The following is a 25950-nucleotide window of genomic DNA, read 5'->3' on the forward strand; positions in this document are numbered from 1 at the left end:
TAAAACGTCAGGTCAGGGTGTCAAACTAGACGATGATGTACGAAAAATTCTGACATGCTAGTCTTGTTGAATCGTAGTCGTGAGGCATCTTGGACGCGTCGTTACTTATGTCACACTACAAGACCATTAGTCGTTCCTGACTCTCAGAATCGTGCCCGAGTTTTGACGACGAGCTGCGACGTCACGGTCGGGCTTAAATCTGGCTGAATTCCTGTAGTCTGAGCCGCCATTGTAGAGATTGGGTTTGCGGCACTGGCAGGCACTGGAAGAGATGGAGGAGAAGCAAGGTTAACAAAGAGTCACAGGTAAGCAATGGAGATGTACGATTAATCATTGAGTTTCTCAGAGCGCGAGCGTGAGGCCGATACCACGGTTGAAGCGGAACAATCTGGCGCCTGCAGATCCTCACAGCGGAGGTTAAGAGGACGTGGTGATTGAAGTGATTGCGTGCAGGTGCGAGAGTGCCGTGGACCAGTGCGGAGGAGGGGCCCAATCTCTGTGAAGACAAAACAAAACAGCACGAAGCAGGAAACAAATCTCCGGAAGGATTTCAAAATAAAACTGAGAATGTGCACAATCACCACATAATTATTCTTTAAACAAGTGTTTTGAACCCATAATCATCAGATTATCATTAGCATATAAGCAGTAAGCATTATAAAATTTTAAAAACATATTTAAATGGGTCACCCTCACTCCCATCTTTATTTATTCAAATCTGGCATTTTACTAGACTCAAAATTACCATCGTGTAAATCTCCCACAATTAAATTATGACATATTACAGTCTCCAGTCTCGGACAAATAAGTAAATAAGTCTGCTGCTGTCAAAGACTGAGTTTTTGTCCCTAATTCTGTTTTATTTTAGTAAGTTTTTAAGCATAAAATAAAAGTTCGTTTTAATTTTCTTGTTTTGTTTTTATTTGAGTTTCAGTTAACTCAAATGATTTTTGTATATTAGTTTTAGTAATTTAGTTTTAGTTTACTATTATAACCCTGGTGAGGCTATCCAACCAAAGTTCTGACTTATTTATTTATTTATTTATTTATTTATTTTATTTTATTTTATTTTTTTTAACTGTTTTTTCATCATCGTACATTTCTAGTGCGTGCTTTTACTGTGAAGGTCTGACCGGTGGTGTGTGGTAGTAGTAGTTTCTTGACTATACGGAAGTTAGCGGCTGCCGGAGGGTTTTCTGTATGAGATTATCTCGCTGACAGCCACACGGCCGTGCTCTTTTGTTTCTCCTCTGCTGCACATTTAAGTAAGTCTTTAAAATCTACCAAGGTTTAATAAGATATTATATAAATGGTCTTAAATTACCGTAAAGAAGTTAACTGACGTAGCAGGAGGCTCTCTGCTGTCATTTATGGTGCTGAAGTATAAAGCTAGCTAACTTGGACTTCGTATCAAATTGTAAACATTTGTGCGCTTTATTTCGCTATGTTAATATTTTGTATGTAATTTCCAGTAGCTCTGCTCTCTATAAGCATGTTTTTTGTCTCCTGTGTCTCCATACTAACCGCTATAGTGAGCTCATGTTAAAGTTTGACCAGGTTAGCTAATGCTAACTTACGTCAGAGAAAGGCCATTTCAGGTCAGAGGGTTTGAAATGGAGCTTTAGATATATAAATGAAAACCAAGGAGGGGTTATTTTATTAGTTTCTCAGTACAAGTTTGGTAATGATGAAGTACTTTTATTTAGGATAAACACACTGAGAGCACTCTGTAAATAAAGCTACAGATGGGCTACACTAAGCCAGATGGATGTAAACATATTTTCACTGCTTCAGCTTAATTAAAGACAAAACCCTCACCTACCCAACCCTCAAAGAATGAGCCTAAATAACAGATTTTATAATGGTATTATAATGGCAAATGACAGTTAGTATTGAGAGAAATCACTAACAAAACAATATCTATTAAATCTGCAGATTTGTTTTCCTCATTAGTTCACCACAGCTCCTCTGATGTAACCAAATAATTATGATACTTAACAGCCTTCATAACTCATGTTCAATTCATTTACAAATTTATTTTTGTGTATATTTGTATTATAAACAGGGGTGTACTGATACATCAGGTTAACAGCCAGTATCCCTGTTGATGGACATCCGCTAGCAGAAAAATAATGCAGCATGCACAGGTGTAGTGTTTAGTTGGAGTGTTGCAGCAAAATAAGTAATTTAAAGGCTTTATCTAAAATAGACTGTGCATATTTATAACCAATACAAACGCAGGACAAGACAGTGTGAATATGTCATTGGCTACTTTCCATCCATTGTCCCTGGTAACGGTTTAAAAACCAAAATTAAAGAATATCCAAACAGACAAATGTGTCATAAAAATAGCTTGGATACACATATGCAATCTTGATATGAGCATAATGCATCAAAACATCAAGTTGCATGTCCAACATTGTACATAAGAAGCAAAATACAATATGTATATTGTCGGGAAAGAGATGCTGTAGTGCAGTCAGTGGTATATGAATCAGCTATCACCCCCAGATTCTCACATGGATGTCTCTATTTAGAACATTTGACATTTTTACCATTGGTTGAGAATCAAGAGACCTCAAAATCAATTTTATCCCAGTATTTTAGTCTCAATACAGTTTTTTTCTGATTTTTAAATATATTGTGGCATTATCTAATCACAACCTGTACCCTATCAACAAATGTATAAACTTTTTTTTTCAACTGAGAAACATGCCAACATCAGCTTTATGTTTTAAGTTTTATTTTAATTCAAAAAGTCTGACTTTTTCAAAAGAAACCAAGCAGCTGATCTTGTTTTAAAGCCACCAGGGTTGAACTTGAAACATGTGTGGGCAGTGTTCCTGAACAGTGGGAACTTCTGTGTAAATGGTTGTTCAGCCCCTGTGATTAATAACAGAAAGAGGCCAAGTGTCTGCTTATCTATGAAGTATTGCTTAGTAAAGTATGGTTTTTACCCCTGTCTCCACATTAAGCTGGTGTTTTCAGATCAAGTCAAAGCTGCTGTTTGCTCTGTGCCTTTGTGTTATATCACTCTGTAGTAACAGCGCTGTCACAAACTGACTTTGCACTTTGCAGCCATGCCGCAGCGTGCCAACTATGTGGATATTCAGGATGTGCTTTCCCTGTCAAAGGCTTCTGTTTTATCAGCTCACCTTTCACCCAGATAACACCTCTCGAGGAACTGATCTTAACAAATCAGGATTTACTAAATTCATTCTGTGTAAGCTTTATAGTTTGAATGCTAAGCTGCATGTTTTTATGGCAAAAGTTTTGATTGCTTAAGAGTTTTTAGTTATGTAAGATTTGTAAAACGTGGACCGACAGTTCACTAACCTGCAGGCCTGACAGCCCACGTGGACTGAAACCATAAAGGTTAATCTGTTTCCACACTGACTGTGGAAAGACTGTAAACCAGAGCTTTTAATTAGACTTTAGTAAACAGACACTGTTGCCCTGTTTGATCTGATCATGATCTGCGCTGTTAGGAGGTTATTAGGAGGTTGAGAGAAGAGGAAATCATGTCAAACAAGATAATTGTTTTGTTTTTGTTTGTTTGCTTGTTAAGTACCTGATATCTTCTTTGATTTCCTAGGCTTATTCTTCATATATCTATTTATTCATTTCCTCCTTGCCTGCCTCCTATTTTACCTTTCTCGTCCTTTCCTTCCATTTTCCTCTCATTTCTCCTTCCTTTCTTTCCTTCCTTCCTCCCCCCTTCTCTTCTGTCCTTCCTTTCTTCCTTACATCCTTCCTTTATTTCTTCATTCCTTCCATAGACCCTTGTTTCCCACCTTTGCTTTTTTCATTCCCTCCTTCCTTCCTTCCTTCCTTCCCCCCTTCCTCTCCTCTCTTCTTTCTTTCCTTCTTCTGTCCTTCCTCTTTTCCTTTCTTTCTCTCTTATTAGCCTTCCTCCTTCCTATATATCTTCATTCCTTCCATAGATCCTTGTTTCCAACCTTCCTTCTTTCTTCCTTGTTTCCCTCCTTTCTTTCTTCCTTCCACTCTTCTTCTCCTCTCTCCTTCCTTCATTCTGTCCTTCCTCCCACCCTTCCTCCCTTCTCTCCTTCCTTCCTTCCTCTGGTCTCTCCTTTCTTTCCTTCCACCCTTCCTTTCTCTCTTCTCTCCTTCCTTTCGTTCTTCTACCCTTCCTTCCTCATGTCTTCTTCTTCTGCCCTTCCTTCCATTTTCCTTTCGTTTCTCCTTCCCTTCTTTCTACCTTCCTTCCTTATCCTTCCTTCCTTCCTCTCTTTTCTCCTTCCTCTCTTGCTTCCTGTGGTCTCTTCTTCCCTCCTTTGCCAAACCCTTTCTCTCTGCTCTCCTTCCTTTCTTTCTATCTTATTTCCTCTCTCCCTCTTGTCCTTCTTCCTTCTTTCTTTGACCAGGCTTTTTTTACATGTGTTCTGCATTATTTATGGCACTTTCAGAACCACATTGTATGTTCTTCATGTAAGACCATCTGAGTTATGCAACAGAAATTACCCCAAACAATGACTCAGCATATTTCAGTAACAGACCATGTGCATTCAGTGTTGGAATAATCCTTAATCCTGTTTAGAATCTTTAATGCTTGTAAAATTATCAAGTTTAAAGGGACTATTAAGCTCAGACAAGGAAGAGGAAACAGTGCCTGTAAAGGTTTTTACTACATAGTTTTTGGCTGGAGCATACACGGCTGGTCTGCGAAGGCGGTAACTGCTGAGAGATGAAGGAGTCGATTGTTGATGTAAATGAGAAGGCAGGTTAATGTATTGCTGCTTTCCAATAAGATGTACCAATATCCAACTCAGTGGTTCTTAAAATAAATGTGTTTTTCTCTTTTCTTTGTCTAGATTAGTACTGACATTTAGAGGAGGATGTCTACGACTGTGAAGAATCCTTTTCAACATATAGTTGAGCCTCTCGATCCAGACGAACCAAAGCAGCAGTTTTACAATCTTACCAAACTCGGAGATCCCAGATATGGTAACAGAACTTCAATATTGTCACTTTTATTTGGTAGTTGGAGTTCTTTATATTTGTGAGATGTTCACCAAATGTTCTCTTTGTTTCTTAGACCGTCTGCCTTTTTCCATCCGGGTCCTTTTGGAGTCCGCTGTCAGAAACTGTGACGAGTTTCTGGTTAAGAGTTCAGATGTGGAAAGTATCTTGAACTGGAAGGAGACTCAGACTCAGACAGTGGAGGTCCCATTCAGACCGGCCCGCGTCATCCTGCAGGACTTTACGTATGTCAGCACTACATTTATTTGCACACATCTAATTGTTTTGATCCCTGGTTTGATAGAAGCCAAAGAAATCCTTCCTGTCCCCTTTTTTGACTAACAGAACTTTATGCGCACAAAAGATTCTTAATCTTACACATAAAAGCCACAGTTGTGGCAGGTTTGTCCTTTGAAAAGAGCTTTTTAATGTTTCTTTGACAGTGGAGAAGCTTTATCTTGTCTGGAAACAAACCCTGAGGGTAGTGCCACCCTTAAATGATAGACCTCAAAACAGTTTATTTTATAAACTGGGAGCTTTTGTTTTGGATGGGTCTGTGAAGCTCTCAGATATCTGTTTGTACTGAGGTTCACTTTGGAAAATTGAGGGTCAATTTTTTTGCAGGTTGACACTCAAAGTCAGAGTATGTTTGACTTTACTTTTAGGCTCAATTCTCTGCCCAAGGGCACAACTGGCTGTCCGCAGGCCAGGACGCTCCTTTCGAGCTGGCCTGTGCCAGACTCAAGGGATGTGGAATTATACAGTAAGACAAAGAGTGTCAGATTCAATCCTTAAAGGTCAAATATTCTGCCCTTTTAAGACAAGTTTAGAGGTCCCCAAAACATGCCTGTGATGTTTGTTGCTGAAAAAACACACATTTTCTGAAAGGTGGAGAAAGAGAGGGGGGAGAGAATGGATTTCTGATTCTTGGGGGGATTGTGCACTGGCCAGGGGCACATATTTATGTTAGAAAGGCCTGAAAAAGGGAACTTTGCATGTTATGTGACCTTTTATGTTTTCATTTTTCTAGAAATAATCTCAAAACATCTGATGGTGCGGCCCCACAACCTTAAAGAAGGACTAGTGATGCGTTGCCCTGCTCCTTTGCTAACTTTTCTTGAATATGGTGTGTTTTTAACTAAAGCTGCTCTCCATGAGATTTATTGCCAGAATCAGTTCCTCTGAAATGAATGCCTTTAACATAATGAGGGAGAAAAGCTGTTAAAAAGTGGCTCTGAGAGCTTGGTTACACCTGCAGGCACACTGTGATACACTGCAGTAGGTGATGACTGAGACAGAGGACGTGTGGTGTGCAAAATCACACAGGTTAAGGGACAAGAAACAAAAACTTCACTGGAACATCTGTTGCGATGCAGTTTACGTTTAAGCTGTGTGAACAACACTGCAGACTGTAGTCTCTGTTAACAGATCAGGGATCTCCAAAACGCTCAGTGTGTTTAGCATGTATTAATGTCTGCAGGCCTGCTCCTCGTCCTCACTACTCCGTTTATTATAAACGATAGTCTGTAATACATGCTTCTGTATTGTGCTCAGTAAAATCTCATCTGAACAGATCTGCCGTTCAAACAACACAGTATTGTTGGTTAAAACTTTGATTTTAACAGCCAAATTATGAAAAGTGTGAGGTTTGAACCATGCTCAGGTCCATAAATATATAATGGGATGGGACAAGAATGTGCACATGCTTGAGTACAGTCAGGCTAAATTTTTGGGTCTGATCTAAGCTCTGCAGCCTAATTTTGTACTTTTGTGATAATTGCATGTATGATGTCATGAAGCTCATGGATATTTCCTGTATTTCTTCAACTTCTAGGATCTAAATGTTCCTGAATTAGTCTTTTTTTTCCCCTCAGCTGGTAACAATAAAATGTGCTTTGACTGTTGCAGTGCTGCAGGAAACTTTAACTCTTGAATGTGGGGACTTTCATGTGGTATGGCCTCATTTTTTGCTATTTAATGCTGGCTCAGTATTGTGCTGGATCCAAACTAATCGTTTAATTTTCGAAATTGCACAATATCATACACAAACTTGCCCACAGAGGCAGCAGTGGAACAGCAGCTTCTTTATTCTGTGAGGTTACATGACTGTTTTTGTCAAAGGAGTCTGGTTGCTTTATTTAAAGAGATGTAATGGCTGTTTATAGATCAATAAAGCATCTCTCTCTGTAACAAAAAGCTCTTTCTCTGTAATGTTGTCAGACACAATCTGAGCCTGTCAGTGACAAAAACAGACTTTAAGATGACAGAGCTTGTTTGTCCTTATAAAGATTATGTGTGCTGCTTCATGGATCCAGGCTGAAGTCATCTAATGGAGCAGTTCTGTAACTTTCTTGCATACTCAGCCCTTGATAAATAACAGTAAATCCCAGGTTAACAGAGGTACTGATGCCAGAAATGGACTGTCTCCTCCTGCTTGCAGTGGTGTCCCTGCTGTCGTGGACTTTGCTGCCATGCGTGATGCGGTGATGAAACTTGGTGGTGACCCAGAGAAGATCAATCCCGTTTGTCCCGCTGACCTGGTCATTGATCACTCCATCCAAGTGGACTTTAACAGAAAGTAAGACCCCATTCATCAACCTTTTTTAAGAATACAGCTGCAGTTTTACCATCTTACTTTGGTGTATGTTTTATGTCATTCTCATTCATTTAAACACAGCGTTTCTTTCCCTTCAGGTCCGACAGCCTTCAGAAAAACCAAGATTTGGAGTTTGACCGTAACAGAGAAAGGTTTCAGTTCTTAAAGGTATTAAATCAAACAGAACCTAGTGTTGGATTTAAATATCAGACATGTAAAGAGATGTGTTAACCCTTGAATATGTTTGTCCTTCTCAGTGGGGCTCTAAGGCGTTCAGGAACATGCGAATCATTCCTCCTGGTTCAGGAATTGTTCATCAAGTCAACCTGGAGTACTTGGCTCGAGTGGTGTTTAACTATGAAGGATATTTCTACCCTGACAGCCTAGTGGGCACCGACTCTCACACCACCATGATCGATGGACTGGGGGTCCTGGGATGGGGTAAGACCAAGACTTTCAGAAGTCTTCTGCCAATTGTTTTAAATCCACACGCGTCGATGGATACTGTAAATAGCAAAAATACAGAACAGATTCTAGTCCCAATAAAGAAGATCTTTTACATTTTAAAATGCAACGTGTGAGCAGCCATGGGTATCTACTGATAGTAAGCCTAGCTCATCATAAAAACCTCTCCAGTGTTTTTTAGTTGGATATAAATGCTCCCTGGTTAGCTAGTCCTTACATTAAAAATGTGACTTTAATGAGATAAACCTGCATTGCTCCTGTGGGAGTTTGTCTTTCATTAAGAGCATAAACACATAATCAACAAAAGACATCAACAGTGAACAGCAGATAACTACATAGGTCTGTATCAGTTAAATACATAATTTAGTCACAGCTTGATTACATGTAAGGAATGTCTGGTAGCATGTTCAATAAAATGCAGAACGTCAACAATCACCTCAGCACATGGCCTCATTTCCCAATATCCTTCCAATTTTTGTTAAATTTATTCTTAAAGTTTGTAGAGAAACCCCTGTCAGATTCATGACGTGTTCTTAAACTGCTTAAGTGTTCACTCCTGTGTTTTTGAACTGATGTTGTCCTTGTGAGCTGGGAGCTTGTGCACATTTTTCCTAATTAACATAGAGAAATGCCCCTTTTATGTCTATATAAGTACATGAGACTGCAGGGCTGTGTGCAAACACAGAAGTGAGTAGAGGAGTAACAAGATATCAGCATTGTCTGAATTAAAGTAAATCATAAAAACAGTCACACTCTTGACTTTAAGTATCAGAAAGGCGGCGCTTATTGCCTATGCAGAACTCAAAATGTTTTGGTTTCCACTTTACAGGAACTGTCACGTTGTCTGTCTAGTTGAAACTCTTTTGGTTAAACCTTTAGGTGTTGGTGGGATTGAAGCTGAAGCCGTGATGCTCGGTCAGCCTATCAGTATGGTACTGCCAGAGGTGGTGGGATATAAGCTGAGTGGGACCCCCGACAAGTTCATTACCTCCACCGACATCGTCCTCACTGTGACTAAGGTACTTACAATGCTGTTTACACATTTCAGCCTTTGTCATTTCAATCACTAAAACAGAAAAGGTATATAGAAAATATTTGCGTTTCACATCTCTGACTCTCTCTCTCCTTTTCTTTCAGCACCTCCGTCAGGTGGGCGTTGTGGGGAAGTTTGTGGAGTTTTTCGGCCCAGGTGTCGCTCAGCTGTCCATCGCTGACAGAGCTACGATCGCTAACATGTGTCCAGAGTACGGAGCCACGGCGGCGTTCTTCCCTGTAGACGATGTCAGCATTCAGTACCTCGAGCAGACCGGTGAGCTCAAACAAACATTTTTATTCCGAATTTATTTTACACTCTTTGGATTTAGTGCAGACAGTTATATATTTTTAATTTCAGGAAGAGAAGCAGAGAAGCTGGCCTACATCACAAAGTACCTGAAAGCTGTGTCAATGTTTAGAGACTACAACAACGTCTCTCAGGATCCAGATTTCACCCAGGTCAGCCTGCACGTCTTACTTAACTTTTTGTAATTTTTCTGATTGATTAATCAGCACTTTTTAGTCGCTCAGGATGCAACAGCCAGCAAACATCCAAGTTTTAGAGTGAAACATCAGAGCTGGTTGTTGACTTTTTCCTCCGTTATTTTGCAGGAACTTGTTCATGAAACCTAAATAAAAACAGAAAATAAAGATGGCATTGTGAGGATCTCAACAAATAATAGAAATGTCTCTCTCTCAGGTCGTGGAGTTGGATCTGGGTACTGTTGTCCCGTGCTGCAGTGGACCTAAAAGACCCCAAGACCGGATCCCAGTGTCCGACATGAAGAACGATTTTGAAACCTGCCTAGGGGCAAAGGTGGGAATTAGCACACTTGATAGCGTGTATTTAGTAGAAAGAGTCAAGGATTAAATGATCTGTTCAGGAAGAAATAATATATGTAGAGCTGCAATGATTAGAGGATCAAGAATATTAAGGGCCCATGGTTCTGGTTTTGTTTTGATTACAGTGAAAGGCATTGTCTTAAACATCAATTGACTAATCTGCAGGTTAATGAAATTTTTTTTTGTGTTTTCCCCTTCCTGATTTCATTTTTTTTGCATATGTATCAAACTAAAATGTTTCATATTAGAAAAAAATAACCTGAGTAAATACAAAATGCAGTTTTTAATGATTATTTCATTTATTAAGGGAAAAAAGCCATCCAAACCTACCTGGTCCTATGTGAAAAAGTGATAGCCCTCTAAACCTAATAACTGGTTGTTCCATCCTTGGCAGCAACAACTGCAAGCAAGCATTTGTGATAACTGTCAGTGAGTCTTTCTCGTCACTGTGGAGAAATTTTGGCCCACTCTCCTTTGCAGAATTGTTTTAATTCAGCTGCATTGGAGGGTTTTTCAGCATGAATGGCCTGTTTGAGGTCAGCCACAGCATCTCAAACAGTTTTAAGTCCAGACTTTGATCAGGGTACTCCCAAAACCTTCATTTTGTTTTTTTGGTCCATTCAGTGGTGGATTTGCCGGTATGTTTAGTATAACTGTTCTGCTCCATAACCCAAGTGTGCTTGAGCTTAAAGTTTTGAACTGATGGCTGAATGTTTTCCTTCAGGATTTTCCAGTGGAGAGCAGAATTCATGGTTCCATCGATTACAGCAAGCAGTCCAGGTCCTGAGCAGGACCATCACACCACCACCATGTTTGACTGTTGGTCTGATGTTCTTTTGATAAAATGCTGTGTTAGTTTTCACCATGTGAAACAGGAAGTTCAACTTTTTCTGGTCAGTCAACAGAATATTTTCCCAAAAGTCTTGGGGATCATCAGGATGTTTTTAGTCAAATGTGAGATGAGCCTTTGTGTTCTTTCTGCTCAGCAAAGGTTTTGGCCTTGGAACTCTCCCATGATGCCATTTTTGCTCAGTCTCTTCCTTATTGTTGAATCACGAACACTGACCTTAACTGAGTGAAGTGAGGCCTGCAGGTCTTTAGATGTTGTTCTGGGTTCTTTTGGGACCTCCTGGATGAGTCGTCAATGCACTCTTGGAGTCATTTTGGTAGGCCAGCCACACCTGGGAAGGTTCACCTCTGTTCAAAATTTTTCCCATTTGTAGATAATGGCTCACATCCTGGTTAGTTGGAGTCCCAAAGCCTGGATTCAACAGGTCTGGCAGTGATCAGGCCTGGATGTGGATAGTCAAACTGAACTCAGCTTTCCAGAAAATGTGGTTAATCACAGTTAATCCATTATTTAACAAGGGGAGAAATGACTTTTTGACATAGGGCCAGGTAGGTTTGGATGTTTCTTTTCCCTTCATAAATGAAGTCCTTATTCAGTAACTGACTTTTGTATTTACTCAGGTTATCTTTGTCTAATATTAGAATTAGTTTGGTGATCTGAAACATATAAGTATGACAAATATAAAGAAAAAATAAGAAATGAGAAAAGGATCAAATACTTTATTACAGCACTGCAAATATTAAATGCTCCTAAGGCTGAGAGAGGATAAATGTTTATTATGTCCAACAAATACAATAACATCAAATGAAAGATGATGGAAAATAAGTATTCTACAAAATAATGTACAAATAAAAATTATTGTTTGGCAGAGCTTATGTCCTTCACATAACAACCCCTTTCCTGTTTTTTGGTGACATTTTCAGACGGGTTTCAAAGGTTTCCAGGTGTCTCCTGAGCGTCACAGCGCGTCTGTTCCCTTCCAGTTTAATGGAAAAGAGTTCACACTAAGCCACGGCTCGGTGGTCATTGCTGCCATCACCAGCTGCACCAACACCAGCAACCCGTCCGTCATGCTTGGAGCAGGTAATCCAGTGCTTTTTCTCCATGGAATAAAACTTTAGGACAGTTTTAAAACCATAAGAAATCACCAGAGGCGTACAGAGGAAAGTTGGAAGTAGCAGTTTTCCCAACGTTTTTGTAAATGAGATCCTGAAAAGGCACCAAAAGTTTGTATCTGATTGTTGTTTGTATTTATCTATATCAGTTATTTAAAAATTATTATACTAGCAGAACATATTAATGTCTGATTCAAATTTGGTTTTCGCTTTTTGTTTTCCTCATTTAGCAAAACCCAGATAAGAGCCAATCAGAAAAACTAACTGGACTTGATTAATCTTCATCTGTTCCAACCAGCCCTAAAATTCTGTTATATTGTAAAAGATGTTTTCAGTCCCGATCAGTCATTAATGGTCACTTCTCTCTCTCTAGGACTCCTGGCTAAGAAGGCGATCGAGTGCGGTTTAAGCGTGAAGCCATACATAAAGACGAGTCTGTCACCGGGCAGTGGGGTCGTCACCTATTACCTGAAGGAGAGCGGAGTCATGGAGTACCTCTCCAAACTCGGGTAAGATGGTCAAACTGCTCATTCATGCTGTGGACTACCAAACATGCTTGCATGTTAATTTTTAGCAGAGAAAAGGTTGTAGGTTAGAAATAAATCACTTCTATGTGTTTTTACTCATGTCAGCAGGTAGAGTTTATACTTTTATGAAGGACACAGCCCATGAAAACAAACCATAAGCTTTAATTAGCTGTAGTTTATGTAACTTTTTACTTTAATATAAAAACATGTCATACATGAAAAAGTTCAGTATTTGAGGACGGCTAGGTAAACTCATCTAACAGATGATAAAATGCAGTGGAGGTTTGTGATGATGTGAAAGTGGCAACATCTGCTGGACTCTTCTTGTCATTGCATTTGTGTAAATCTGTCTACAAGCGATCAAGCTTATAAATCCAAAACAGTACAGTACAGAGAATCAGTAACAGCTGATATGGTCTAACTGATGAAATAAAGCCATCACTAACAGAAGACATTGGTAAATTATTTTTTAAAAAGTATTTATATCTTTAAAACCGTTGAAAGCCTTATGCCGATCCTCTTCAGCTTAAATGTGACATACATTTTTGCCAAAGTTATGTTTTATATGGCTCCAAGTTTCAATACTTCATCATACTTTAAGGCTTTTCATCACATTAAGGTTAAATGTAAATCATAGAGCTCCTCACAAACTTTAATCCTAAATTGTTTTAGATATACCAATAAAATATGTCAAAAAGAAAACAAATACCCAACATAACTAAATGTGTAACGGTTCACAGAGGTCATGATTTTGGTTCATACCTCGGTTTTAGGGTCACGGTTTGATACATGTTTGGTTCATTGATTAAAAAAATATGCAAAATGAAAGGAAAAACACAAACAAATATCTCCTTATTTGAAAAATTAAAAATAAAAGCAACATAATGTGAAAATTTAAACACATGCTTTCAAGAGCAGTGTATCCTTTTTTTGTTGTTTTTAAGGACAGCTGTAACTGTTTTTAATAAAAAATGTGGTTGTGTGAAATCCTGACTCATGTTCGTCAGTGAAGGATCCCAGACTAGCTCAGGATGCGACGTTACAACGAGCGCTTGCAAACACGTTTGTCGTTGGTGTTCTCTACTTCTTCCGGTCCGTGTAGCTCCGTGCAGCTGTAATATCTTCGACCCTCTCTGCTTTTGCATCGGCACCCTTTTTAAAGCAGCGCGGAGGTGAAGAGAGGTGTTTTGCAGTGGGAGCCAGTGTCAGCACTGGCAGGCAATTTTTCTTCTTCGTTGGTGGTTTAATAGCATTCAGCAAACACTTATCAGCATTACTGCCACCAATATTGGCAGGTAAATACTGCCGCCTTTGTTTTCTTTTCTTATTGTTGATAGTTTGGGCATATGTCGTGGTTCTACATTGGACAAATACAAAAGTCGTTACACCCCTAAACATAATGCATATAGGGGAATAGAAAATTGAATAATATTACAACACTGAAAAGAATAATTCCACATATTAGTGCTGTCAAATGATTAATTTCTCATACCTGATCAAATGCTGGACTATGACAATAATTGCTTGTTTAATTGCATGTTGAAATTCCAGTATTTGCATTTGAAAACTAGAATTATTAGATCCATATTGCTAATGTTTCATTAACTAAGGGGCAGGACTAGATAAGCTTTCTGCCAAATTCTGCTCTTTCTTGGATGCATCATGTATATTTTTTAAATGTACACAGTCTGATGCGTTGTCCTTGAATAGTCTTTTTCACTTCTTGTGTAATTTCTGAACTTTTCTGTAATGTTTTTTGAGATAACTTTTTTGGCATTATGCCTTTGTTTTGATAGGACAGCCGAAAAGAGGCAGGAAATATGGAGAGAGAGAATGGGACATGCATCAAACATGCGTTGAGACTGGGCATCAATCCCAGGACTAGTGCATTGAAGACTATAGTCTCTATTTGTGGGTGTCTGCTCTACCCACTGAGCCACACTGGCACCAGCTTTTTTGTCATGTTTGAGAAAAAGATCAAATCAATTTTCAGTTTGTTGATTAGTACATTGAATAAAGTCAAATAGATATATTCATTATGTTGACTTTCAGACTGATTATAGTGCTGCACTGCTACACCAGCGTGGTCTGAAACCATGCTTTAGAGCTTGAAGACAGCTTTAAGTTGCTTACTCTGTTAAGTGCACACTTAACAATGTTATACATTAAGAAATTTGCAGGAGTGCATGTACAAAATGACTTACTGATGTCCACTTGTTAACGGAGCAGTAGTTACGCTTTTCAGGAGTTCATGTTGAGCTGCTTTCTCTGTACCGTCTAAATCTCGGTGTACTCTCCTTAAACCATCTGATAGCCAGGTCTTTGCTGACTTTGGTTGAAAGGAGAGAATCAGGGTGGAAATCAGTATGATTATCATGTAGTATGTGATAAGCTTGAAATGACAAAACTGTTTGTAATTTTAAAAAATGTGTCAATGCTCACAGCCCTACCACCGATAAAAGATGATGGTGTTATTACACTTAGTCTGAAATGTAACTGGCAATCTAGTTTTTAAAAACCAACACAGAAGAAGAAGCTTCATACTCAAGGCTTGTGCCATTATGTTATTCTGTAGGATACAGTGTCAGCTAAAGTCGCATTTAAAAGATGGTTTATAAAAAAAGTATTTTGTGTTTTCTTTCAGCTTCGAGGTTGTCGGCTATGGTTGTATGACGTGTATAGGAAACAGCGGGCCGCTCCCTGAGCCTGTGGTGGAGGCGATAACACAGGTAACAATCAGCTGATTACACATTTCACACCTCAGTCAGCTCATTCTAGGCATTCCTTGATTTTACATAGCTTTTGCTAAGAGGAAAATTTGTATTATTTGACTTTTATTTCCTACCTTTAGTTTTGTTCCTTTTTACTTTTTCGTCATCTCTTTTTGTTTTTGTTTTCAACGACCATAAATCTTTCATTTTTCCCTATAATTTGAGGTGTTTTTACATATTTTTGTTTCAGGGGGATCTGGTTGCAGCAGGCATCCTCTCAGGAAACAGAAACTTTGAGGGCAGAGTTCACCCAAACACCAGAGCCAACTACCTGGCCTCTCCACCGCTCGTCATTGCCTACGCCATCGCTGGCACCGTGAGGATAGACTTTGAGAAGGAGCCGATTGGTGAGTAGGGAGGCAACAAGGGAGAGAAAACAAACTACTGTTCCTTTCAGCTTGTCTCATTTTTTATTTTGAATTTACAAACCCTGTTCAACATTAATCTCTAAAGCCCCAAAGGCCTTTCACTGCTTCTTTTTGTATTGTTTCTGTTGTTTTCTACACTATTACCACATCCCTCTCATTTTCTGCTTCCTTTTTAGCTGTTAACTCTGAGGGTAAAGAGATTTTCCTGCGGGATATTTGGCCCACACGGGAGGAGATCCAGGCGGTTGAGAGGACGTTCGTCATCCCGTCTATGTTTAAAGAAGTCTACGAGAAGATTGAGGTACCCATAGTTTTCCTAAAAAGAAGCTTTCAGTGGCATGGTGCTGATAAACTAATACAAAAAAATTCTATTTGTTGTGTTGTTGCAGAAAGTGAACGAACGCTGGAACTCTCTGGTCGCTCCCTCAGACAAACTTTACACCTGGGACCAAGAGTCCACCTACATCAAGTCTCCACCTTTCTTCGATGGTTTGGTAAAAAAAAAATACAAACAGAAACACCTTCACAAACTTTAGAAAATACTCCAGTTAATCAGTTATTTAATCTAAACTAAGCACAAAAAGTAAGGAAATTTGTGTTTGGTAGATTATTTCTTTGTTGTAACAATGTGTCGTGGCAATCAATCTTATACCATTGGAAAGCCTGTTTATTACCCCTTTAAATGGAGCCACATTTGTAAGGAACATTTGTGGGATGAGTAGCAGAGCTGAGTATGTGGGTTGTGCCCATGAAAAATGTGCCAAATCTTCTCTGCCAATGCCAAACAGCTGATTCTGCCATTGACTCTTATTTGGTGTTTGGTGGATGGCATGATTGAAGTTTGAAGAAACAAGACATATTGACAATTTAACACAATTTAACAATTTATTCATTTAACAAACAGGAGCCTCAGTAGTGTGTGGAAGAACCATATACAGCCACAACAGCCCGACACCTCCTCCTCATGCTGGTCACCAGCCTGGTCACACACTGCTGTGGGATGGCATCCCATTCTTCAACCAGCATCTGTCACAAGTCAGCCAATGTGGTTGTGCTGGTCACTCTGGCACGAACAGCACAGTCCTGGCAGCCCTGTGAGACCAGAGACTGGCTGTGTGCATTCTGTTCCAGATTGTCTGGGCAGAGAATCGTCGGCCATTTTGTCCTGCAAATCTTGACTGCAAATCTGTAGAGGACAGCTTATGATACTTAAGTCCTGACAGGGTGAGGAAACGGTTTTCTTGGGGTGTCGTCTTCTTGGGATGCCCACTTCACGGCCTGTCTCTAACATCCCCCATTATATGGAACTTGTTCTCAGTTTGGAGATGGTTCTAGGGTTCACTCCAAACAATGCCGCAACTTGGTTTAGTGGAACACCAGCTTAAAGTTACCCTATCCCATGGGCCCTATTCAGATCAGTCAAACGTGGCATGCTGATTCTTGAAGCAGATATCTACTGACCACTGTAGCAGGGCCCATGCTCACAGGGGGTACCAGAAGCTCAAAACAAGAGTCAGTAGCAACAGCAAAATAAGGCATTGGCAGAAAAGATTTGGCACATTTTTCATGGGCGCAACCCACATACTCAGCTCTGCTGCTCATCCCACTAATGCATGATCCTTACAAATGTGGCACCATTTAAAAGGGTTATAAACAGGCTTTCTAACGGTATAAGATTTATTACCAAGAAGCATTGTTACAACAAAGAAATAATCTACCAAACACAAATTTCCCTACTTTTAGTGCTAAGTTTATCTATTAATCTATTCAGTTCTTAATACTACTTTTATAGTTATTGCCTCTACTGCTGGGTTATTATTCAGACAATTATTATGTTCCTTATCTTACTCTCTTGCTCTTGGCTGACCCTCTGTCTCATTTTTTCATTTATTCAGACCATGCAGCTTCATCCTCCTAAATCGATAGAAAACGCCCACGTGCTGCTGAACCTGGGAGACTCAGTCACCACCGACCACATCTCTCCTGCAGGAAACATCGCCAGGAACAGCCCTGCAGCGCGCTACCTCACCAGCAGAGGGTGATAACGCTGTTCTTATAACCTTACATTCCCTTTAGGTGATGTTTAAATGATTAATGTGAGCTTTAAATAAACTAAAAGGCACCAAACAGGCAACTTGAAACAACCAAACCCAGCTCTTCTTCTGGAGAGGAAATTTTGAGATCCACTCTTTAATTCTCTTCCTGTGTGATGTCAGAACTTTGATTTTCCGTGTCAGCAAAGTCAGGTGCTTTAAAAACTGCAGGAACTAATCTGCAGTCTCTCCACACGTGTATTCTGCTTCATTGTCATGTTTTTACAGTCTGAGCCCTCGAGACTACAACTCGTACGGCTCACGACGAGGAAATGATGCTGTCATGGCCAGAGGGACGTTTGCAAACATCCGCCTGTTTAACAAGTTCTTGAACAAGCAGGCGCCTCAGACCATCCACCTTCCCACCGGAGACACGGTCAGCAGGAAGCATCTTTCTTCTCTCTTGTTTTTAAGATTCATGCAGACATCTTGTTTCCTCTGCTTACATAAATGTTTGATATTTGTGTGTAGCTGGATGTGTTTGACGCTGCAGAGCGGTATCAGCAGTCCGGCATCCCTCTGCTGGTTCTCGCTGGTAAAGAGTATGGATCGGGAAGCTCACGAGACTGGGCGGCAAAAGGTCCTTTTCTACAGGTAAGATCAGCCTTGACTTCCTGCTCTCTGCCTAGTTTTTGAGGATTTGAAAAAAATAAGACATATGCCCCGTTTATACCACAACGTTTTGCTTCCTTTTCCGTTTTTGTTTCCAACAGTTCCATGTTCAGATGGCAACGTTTTCAAAACAATCTCCGTTAACATGAGACTGCGGGAAACACCAAAAACAATGTGGTATACACGCCAGGCCAGTAGATGGTGGTGTGATTTTAGCCTCTGCACCAGATTCTGACTTGACCCATACACCGTCGAAAGGGCGTATGGGTAGAGTCAGAATCTGGTGCAGGCACGAAATACGTTTCAGCTGATCCAAGTGATGGTGAGGTAAATCAACACTTTGTTGGAGAAGTACAGTAAAATTCAAAAGAGTGAGGAGCATGAACAGTACACTAGTGACGGCCAACTTTGTTTTGGGCTTCCCATCCGCGCGTGCGTTGTAAACCTACTCGCACATGGATATTTACTGTAGCCGCAGTGCGCATGTTCATTTTCAGAAAGTGCCGTTTTCCCTGTTTACATGGAGACGGGGGCGCTTTGAAAAACTTTGACTCTGGGGCCCATTTTCCAAAAAGTTCTGTTTTTAGGCACCAAAATGCTGTTGCCGTGTGAACGGACAGTCAAAACGCTACAAAACTTTTGCGTTTTCACTCGAAAACATTGTCATGTAAACAGGGCAATAGGGGCGAGAAAGTGACAACTTCCAGACTTGATAACGAGCGTTTTCTCTCTTTAGGGTATTAAAGCAGTCATAGCAGAGAGCTATGAGCGGATCCACCGCAGTAACCTGGTTGGGATGGGGGTGATTCCTCTAGAGTATTTACCCGGAGACACTGCCGACAGCCTGGGACTGACGGGACGAGAGCGCTACACCGTCATCATCCCCGAACAGCTCACACCGCGGATGATCGTCAACGTCAAGGTTTGTTACGTTAACTCATATCTGCTGTTATACTACGTGTGAAGTTAGTACTGATGCTTTCATTCTCCTCGCTCTCGCAGCTGGACACAGGTAAAACATTCCAGGTGAGGATGAGGTTCGACACCGACGTGGAGCTGGCGTATTTCCACCACGGAGGAATCCTCAACTACATGATCAGAAAGATGTCAGAAAGTGAATAAGTACAGAGAAAGAAGAAGACGGAGGGGGAGGAGGTCGGGTTTTTATTTCTAAGTTCAACACACAATCACTGTTAAAGAAGAAAACTGCCCAAAACTAATCGTCCACATTTGGTGCAGAGACATTCACAGCTAGAAAACGCAACAAATATCACCATGAGAAAGCTGCTACTTCTGGTAAACTACAGCAGACATAAACTGAAATAAGAGAGCCTGGAGAGAGAGAGAGAGAGAGAGGAACTCTGGTGGTTCAGTGTCTTATAGGTCGTTTCCACCTAGCGGTTCGGTTCAGTTTGGTGCGGTACCAAACGTCTGTAGTTGCATTTCCCTTATCAAAAGTTGGATCCGTCCTATTTTTTTTTGGCAGTTTTCCATAGAGGTGCCAAGTTTACCGATCCGTCCCTAAGGTGGAGCTACACACAATAGAGGGTTTACACTGACATTTCAGCGTGACATGACTGCTCAGCCGGACTGCAAAACATGATTGTCTGCTCTTTGAGCAGTGGGAGAAACTGGAGAAAAATAGACTCATAACAGCTTAAATCTTGGATATTTGGACTTGACAGATATCCTACTGTTTCCTGGACCTCTGACACTCATATGTGGTCATAGATCAGGTTTCCTTGTTTATATGGACCTGATTTAAGTACATGAAGCCGAGCCTGAAGGCTCACATCAGCCTGGTTCATCAGTGATGGATGTGAAAGTGACTAATGAGGAAGTTTGTAGTTTAAAGGTGTCAGTGATTTATTTACTTCTTTTACTGCAGGTAATCTGTTAAAAAAGATCGCTCAGTGGTTGTTAAAGCTGTTTGCAAAAGTGTAGGGTGTACTTTAAAACCGGACTGATGTACCTGGACTGTAGAAGCTGTAGTCCTCAGTGCACTGCATTGAATCCCAGTCTTGGCGCATGTTTGGTGCACATCTTAACCGTTCTATCTCCCAATATTTCCTGTCTCTCCTCAGCTGTCCCATCAAAATAAAGCCAAACAGACCCAAAAAATCTTTAACCTTAAAGGGGACGTATTATGCAAAAATCTCTTTTTCAGGCTTTTCTAACACAAATATGTGCCCCTGGCCTGTCCACAATCTCCTCAAATACCAGAAAAATCCCCTGCAGTCTGGGAGATTGATGGTTCAAATCTCAGTCAGGTCCTAAACTATGCATAAAAGTGTTTGTAACATCAGGAGTGCTGCATCCATTTCCTTAGTGGGGCGTGGTCAGGGGCGGAGTCAAACAGCTAAGTAACATTTAAAGCCACAGACACAGAAACAGCTCGTTCTGAGAAGGGTTGAAAAAGAGGACTTTTTAGACATGCAAAAATCCAATACTGGAGTGTTTTTTCAGCAACAAACTTCACAGACATGTTTTAGGGACCTCTGAGAACAATATAAACTTGTCTTTAAAGGGTAAAATATGTCTCCTTTAAAATACACCTGTTAAACCTTTTATTTTTAATGTGACAAATTCACACGGTACAGTTCTAAACGTTCATATTTTGTCATCTAAATTTTTAAAGCATCATACATTCACTTTATGAAGAATTAACAGAAATAACTGAAGTATTTAACCAAATAGGAATCAGGTTAATTTACAAAGGCTGCTGTATTTAATCTGTGATAAATATCAGTGGACTCTACATTTTTTAGCCTTTTACTATAAAAACAGCCGTGTTAATCAGACATCACGGGACTTTTTATAAGGCTTTAAATCATAACCCATTTAGATGCCTCGAATCTGCTAAATTTTAAAGTTTTGATTTTCCTTTAAGGTCAGGGGAAGAGAATAAGTGGGGTTTAGCTTATATTCATCACTAACTGAATGTTTGTATCTATTGTAGTCTAACTCATCCCTGCTTTAAATCCAACCAGGAATTACCATGAATATGACACATCGACATCCATTTACTGGGAGGGGCATGGTCAGGGGTGGAGTCAGACAGCTCATTAACTTTTAATGCCACAGACACAGGATCAGCTTCTGAGCAGGGCTGAAACAGAGGGCTTTTTAGACATGCAAAAATCCAACAATGAAGTGTTTTTTTTTCAGCAACAAACTTCACAGGCATGTTTTGGGGACCTCTGAGACCGATATAAACTTGTCCTAAAGGGATAAAATATGTGGCCTTTGAATCTTCAAATCACGACCCAAATATAAAAAACAATTCAACAGTCCATATTTATTTGATGAAAATGTCGCAGTTCTGATCTTGGATGGATCAAAATTCATGATTAAAAAAAGACAGGACTAAACAAATACAACACACTTTTGGGTCCAACCACTGCTATAGGTGTATTTTGTTTATCTTGTTAATTCTACTACTAGATGAATCCCCTGGTAGCTACAGGGTAGAATGTTGGTTTGTTTTTTTAATAATACATTTTGACTGGGGTGTCTTAGACCTTTCACTTTTTTAACAAAGCTTTGACAGAAAAAAGGCTGAGGAATGCTGAGCTACTACAATCCAGCTTCATCTTGTGTCTTTATTAAGGTACCGTTACGGCTCCAACATTTCTATACACAGATTCTATCAGCTGAGGATCTGGACCGACCACGGTGGACATCTTTTAGATCTAGTTATAAAAACGACAGCTGAAATGAAGCAGTTCACTCCCTATGATTTCTGCCAGTCAGCAGCTGGAACCGCAGAGACTCGAGGTAGAGAGGGTACGGGTGTCTGTGGAAATGCAGACTATTTTAGGGTTTACTGTACCGAACCACACTTAATCACACTAGACCACCTGGTGGAAACGCAGCTCTACTTCGAGCTCAACTTCAGTTGATTAAACGGTTCTCTTCTTTTTATTTCCAGATTGGTTCATTTTGAAAATCTGTGATCTGTCGGAGAGCCCAGATTAAACCATTCTGGCCCAAATGTATCAGTCTGGGTCATTTTTCTGAATAATCACGCACATAAATCTATAGAAAACATGTTTGTCAAGCATTCTGTTGCGATGTTTGTCCTGAAAAGTTTTCTTATAACCTGTTGCGTTGTTTTTTTTTAATGTCTACTATGATGTTTTTAAAGCTACAGTTAAGATAAAAGTTTTACCGTCACTTTAAATCTTCATCACCAGATTATTTCCTCTCTTGTGTGTCTGGTTGAGTGTACTGACTCTGTAAAGATAAATCTATAAATATATTTACTGAAGCTCTATGAGATGTGAATATTTGAGCTGAATATGCAGGTATGAAGAAGCTTGATCTAAAGATTTACCATGTCGTCCATTTCATCCTTTGAGCACGCTCATTCTTCATTCAGACATTCCAAACTTTATTAAAATCGTCTTTGTCTCCATTAACGACTGCCTTACTTTATAATTCAAACATGTTTGTGTCTTTTCTGTCCTTAAACACTCTTTATGTGATTAAGACTGAAATAATCCTGTTTTTGTGTTTGTTTCATGACACTATGTGAACACATAAAGCCATAGATTACTGAAGATTAATAAATGTGATTCTTTTTTGACTATAACTCCTGTTTCATTCTTTTATTCTGCAGCCTTGAATTATTTATAACAACACAGCAGTTCTCTGTTAACGTTGGCTTCTATATTTGAAAATTTTGTTTTATTTAATACCTCAGGGAATATGAGTTTTAAAAATAGCTTCATCAAGCTCTTTGAGTCCAAAAACAGCTGGAACAACACGCTTTGATCAACGTTGGCATCTGATCTAGAAATATTTTAAAAGTGTTGTCAAAAGTTAAATGTAGAGAGAACCTTTTTCTTTTCTTACATGTGAAGGTCAAATTTGACCATTTTTGGCCCTCTGATTTAGATTTTTTAAAGTGTGAGTTAAAAAAAAAAAAAAAAGTCCTCATTTCACCAGCAGGAGGCCTCACTGAGCAGATTTTTTTCTCATGAATGCTCATGATAAGACAAACTGCTCTGTTTCTGTCACTTAAACTAAAGCCAGGTAGTTAAAAAGGACTTGAGTGGGTTTTAATCTTGACCTTTAACCTCCAAAATCTAATCAGTTCATCCTTGAGTTTAGTTTAGATTAAATACTGGCTGTCATTTTACCACCCAGTAATCTTCTGATTCATTGATCCAGTATTTTTAAAAGGTCATGAGCATGATATGAAGATATTTCGGGGGCTTCCTGAGGAGCCTTGGCTTTGCTTTAAGAGCCAGGGGTCCTCCACAGGGACTTTTCTGGCTAAGCAATACCTATTTTGATGCTATGCTTTCACTCTTAGCCCCTTATTTGTGTTGAAAATAGACGTCCTACATTGACTTCATCTTGAGGCCCTGGACAGTCGTCTACCTTTGCCTGATGGTAAAACCTACATCCTGTCTGTGTCATATTTCTCCATCTGTCACAGAATAATGGTGAAGAAGGGACTGAGGGGCGGAGTTTAGAGTGCAATCAACAAAAACAGCTGCAGGTGTTTTTCTGAGAGGATAAACTCATTTGAAGCTTCTTCACACAAATATAAAATAAACAAACATAAATACAGAGACAGACAAACAGCTGAGGGCTGGGCATGCAAATCACTGATGGTCAGGAGACATTTGAATTATTTAAAGAGTTGGAAAGCTCGGTTCACTTTACCCTTAGAGTCTACGGCTGTGTGCTGACGGCTCAGAGAAACTACAGCTCAGACAGAGAAAAACAGAAAAGGAATAAGGAAAGCCAAAAAAACGCAATGGATAGATAAATACATGAATAAATAAATAAATCAATAAGCCCAGGAAAAGTTTCGTAAAATGCAAAAATGTTTTTGCAAAACAGCAGAAAATTTATGTCGGACATAAAACATTTCACTCATTAGCCAAAAGCAAAAAAAAAAAAAAAAAGTAGTTTCAGACAGTGAAATAAATACAAATAACAATACACAAAATGTTTCATTAAAAAAAAAAAAGCAAATAAATAAAGCACGTAAAACATTGAACAAAACACTCATGTTTTGTTCAATGTTTTTATGTTTTATTGTATTTTTTAATAAGCAAAAAAAAAAATAAAAAAATCTTCATGCAATATTTTTTAAAAGTAAAAAAATTAATACATTTGATGCACAAATTTATTTCCTGAAATGCTTTTCCAGAAAAAAGCTTTCTAAATCTTTTTGAAAAGTAAAAAAAACATTTGCAGGAAAAAAGTAAGAAAAAACAAAACAGAGATTTCAAAACCCCATAAACATTTAAAAAATGCAAAAATAGTCTACAAATCAAGCAATTATTTCTGTAAATACATAAATAAATAAATACATAAAGATAAATAAAGTAAGTAAGTAAGTAAAGATTTCATGAAACATGCAGAAAAGTTTAACTTGGTGCAATAAAAGATATTAAAACAAAAACATTTAACTGAACACAAAAAAAAAACCCATAAAGCACAAAAATATTATTTTTAATAACTGACGACATGATGCTGCTTTTCCCACAGGATCTTCAGACATCAAAACTGATTTGCTCATAATGGATAACAGATTTGTGTCATCTTAGGGCTTCCATATAATAAATCTATTGTTCCTGATTTCTCTGACTGGCTCTCTACCACCATTTTTACTATGCCGCTGATGATGTTGATCATTATTATTTCATCATATATGTCTATATCAAACTGCAAGGGAATAATTGAATATTCTCTGTTTGAATTTCTTCTTGTTGTTCATATTCGATTTTGGAAAAGATTAAGCAAAATTAACTTAGATAACATCCATAACATGCACATCAAGCTGATGTTCTTTCCTAAGGATAAACATCCAAAATAAATGAAACACCACAGGAATATTTCTCTTCAGAATTTATTGAGGAAATCTGAAATCACTGACATTAGTGCTGTTTTACACATCAGTTAAAATAATGGAGGGTTTTTTCAGCATTAACAGACAGACAGTAATCATCCTCCATCTTTACTAATTTATAATTTAGACATGTTAAATAATTTATAAATGTCATTCTTCAGTCCGCCCTGAGTGCTCGTTTAACTCCAACATTCACTCTGAACACTGATTTTAATTTCCACAGTTTAACGATGACTCTCTGTGACAGAAATGCTCCGTGAGGTAGAAACATCCCTTTGACATTGAACGCATCGTCTGAATAATACAGTACTGCTTAAAGGAGCATTTCAAAGAGTTTAAAGTGCACCATAACAGCATGATTACCACGAACAGACTCTCAGCATGGTCCTCATCACATTAATAATGACTCAGCGTTTTCTCCTGTGCAGAGTGATGCATCGCTGCATGTGCAGGCATGAGTAATACAGTGGTTATCATCACATTTCTAACATTACACAGTGACTGACAGCAGTTATTCACACGTGACATGATGAAACTCCCTCAAAGGCTGCTCAACACCATGAAATTTACGGTGGCCCCTGATGTCAACTGCAAAAAAAAAAAAAAAAAAAAAAAAAAGAACCCTTAAATGTTTCAGGGGAAATATTAAAGCATTTCACAAAATGCAAAAAAAGGGGGTGGGGGGAGACAGTAAATGCAAAAAAAAAAAAAAAAAAAAAAGATATTATAATGAATTCCAGGAACACTAAAGAAAAATGTCTTTAAGGGCTTAAGGGTGAAAAAAAAAAAAAAGAAAAGAAAAAAGTAAAATGCGAGAAAAAAGA

The 25950-nt window shown here is 39.1% G+C and overlaps 1 protein-coding gene across 1 annotated transcript; it reads left to right on the top strand.

Moving 5' to 3' along the window:
* The first annotated feature begins 1173 nt into the window (after positions 1–1173).
* Positions 1174–20521, top strand: aco1 (aconitase 1, soluble). Its single transcript, XM_041779955.1, has 21 exons — positions 1174–1265; positions 4833–4965; positions 5057–5225; positions 7421–7558; positions 7675–7744; positions 7834–8017; positions 8921–9060; positions 9179–9350; positions 9435–9535; positions 9777–9893; positions 11693–11852; positions 12258–12393; positions 15056–15140; positions 15373–15529; positions 15727–15851; positions 15940–16044; positions 17446–17588; positions 17872–18019; positions 18115–18237; positions 18992–19177; positions 19258–20521. The coding sequence occupies exons 2-21, from the start codon at positions 4857–4859 to the stop codon at positions 19375–19377; spliced, it is 2688 nt and encodes an 895-aa protein (XP_041635889.1). The 5' UTR covers positions 1174–1265; positions 4833–4856; the 3' UTR covers positions 19378–20521.
* The last annotated feature ends 5429 nt before the right edge of the window (positions 20522–25950 follow it).

This window comes from Cheilinus undulatus, linkage group 22 (assembly GCF_018320785.1).
Source record: "Cheilinus undulatus linkage group 22, ASM1832078v1, whole genome shotgun sequence".
Lineage (NCBI taxonomy): Eukaryota > Metazoa > Chordata > Actinopteri > Labriformes > Labridae > Cheilinus > Cheilinus undulatus.

Bases quoted from the DNA above. Each gene is read 5' to 3' on its own strand.
- aco1 (XM_041779955.1), top strand. From the start codon at position 4,857: ATGTCTACGACTGTGAAGAATCCTTTTCAACATATAGTTGAGCCTCTC. The intron at 9,894-11,692 runs GTGGGAATTAGC...TGACATTTTCAG, and splicing joins AAACCTGCCTAGGGGCAAAG to ACGGGTTTCAAAGGTTTCCA. The intron at 18,238-18,991 runs GTAAGATCAGCC...TTCTCTCTTTAG, and splicing joins CAAAAGGTCCTTTTCTACAG to GGTATTAAAGCAGTCATAGC.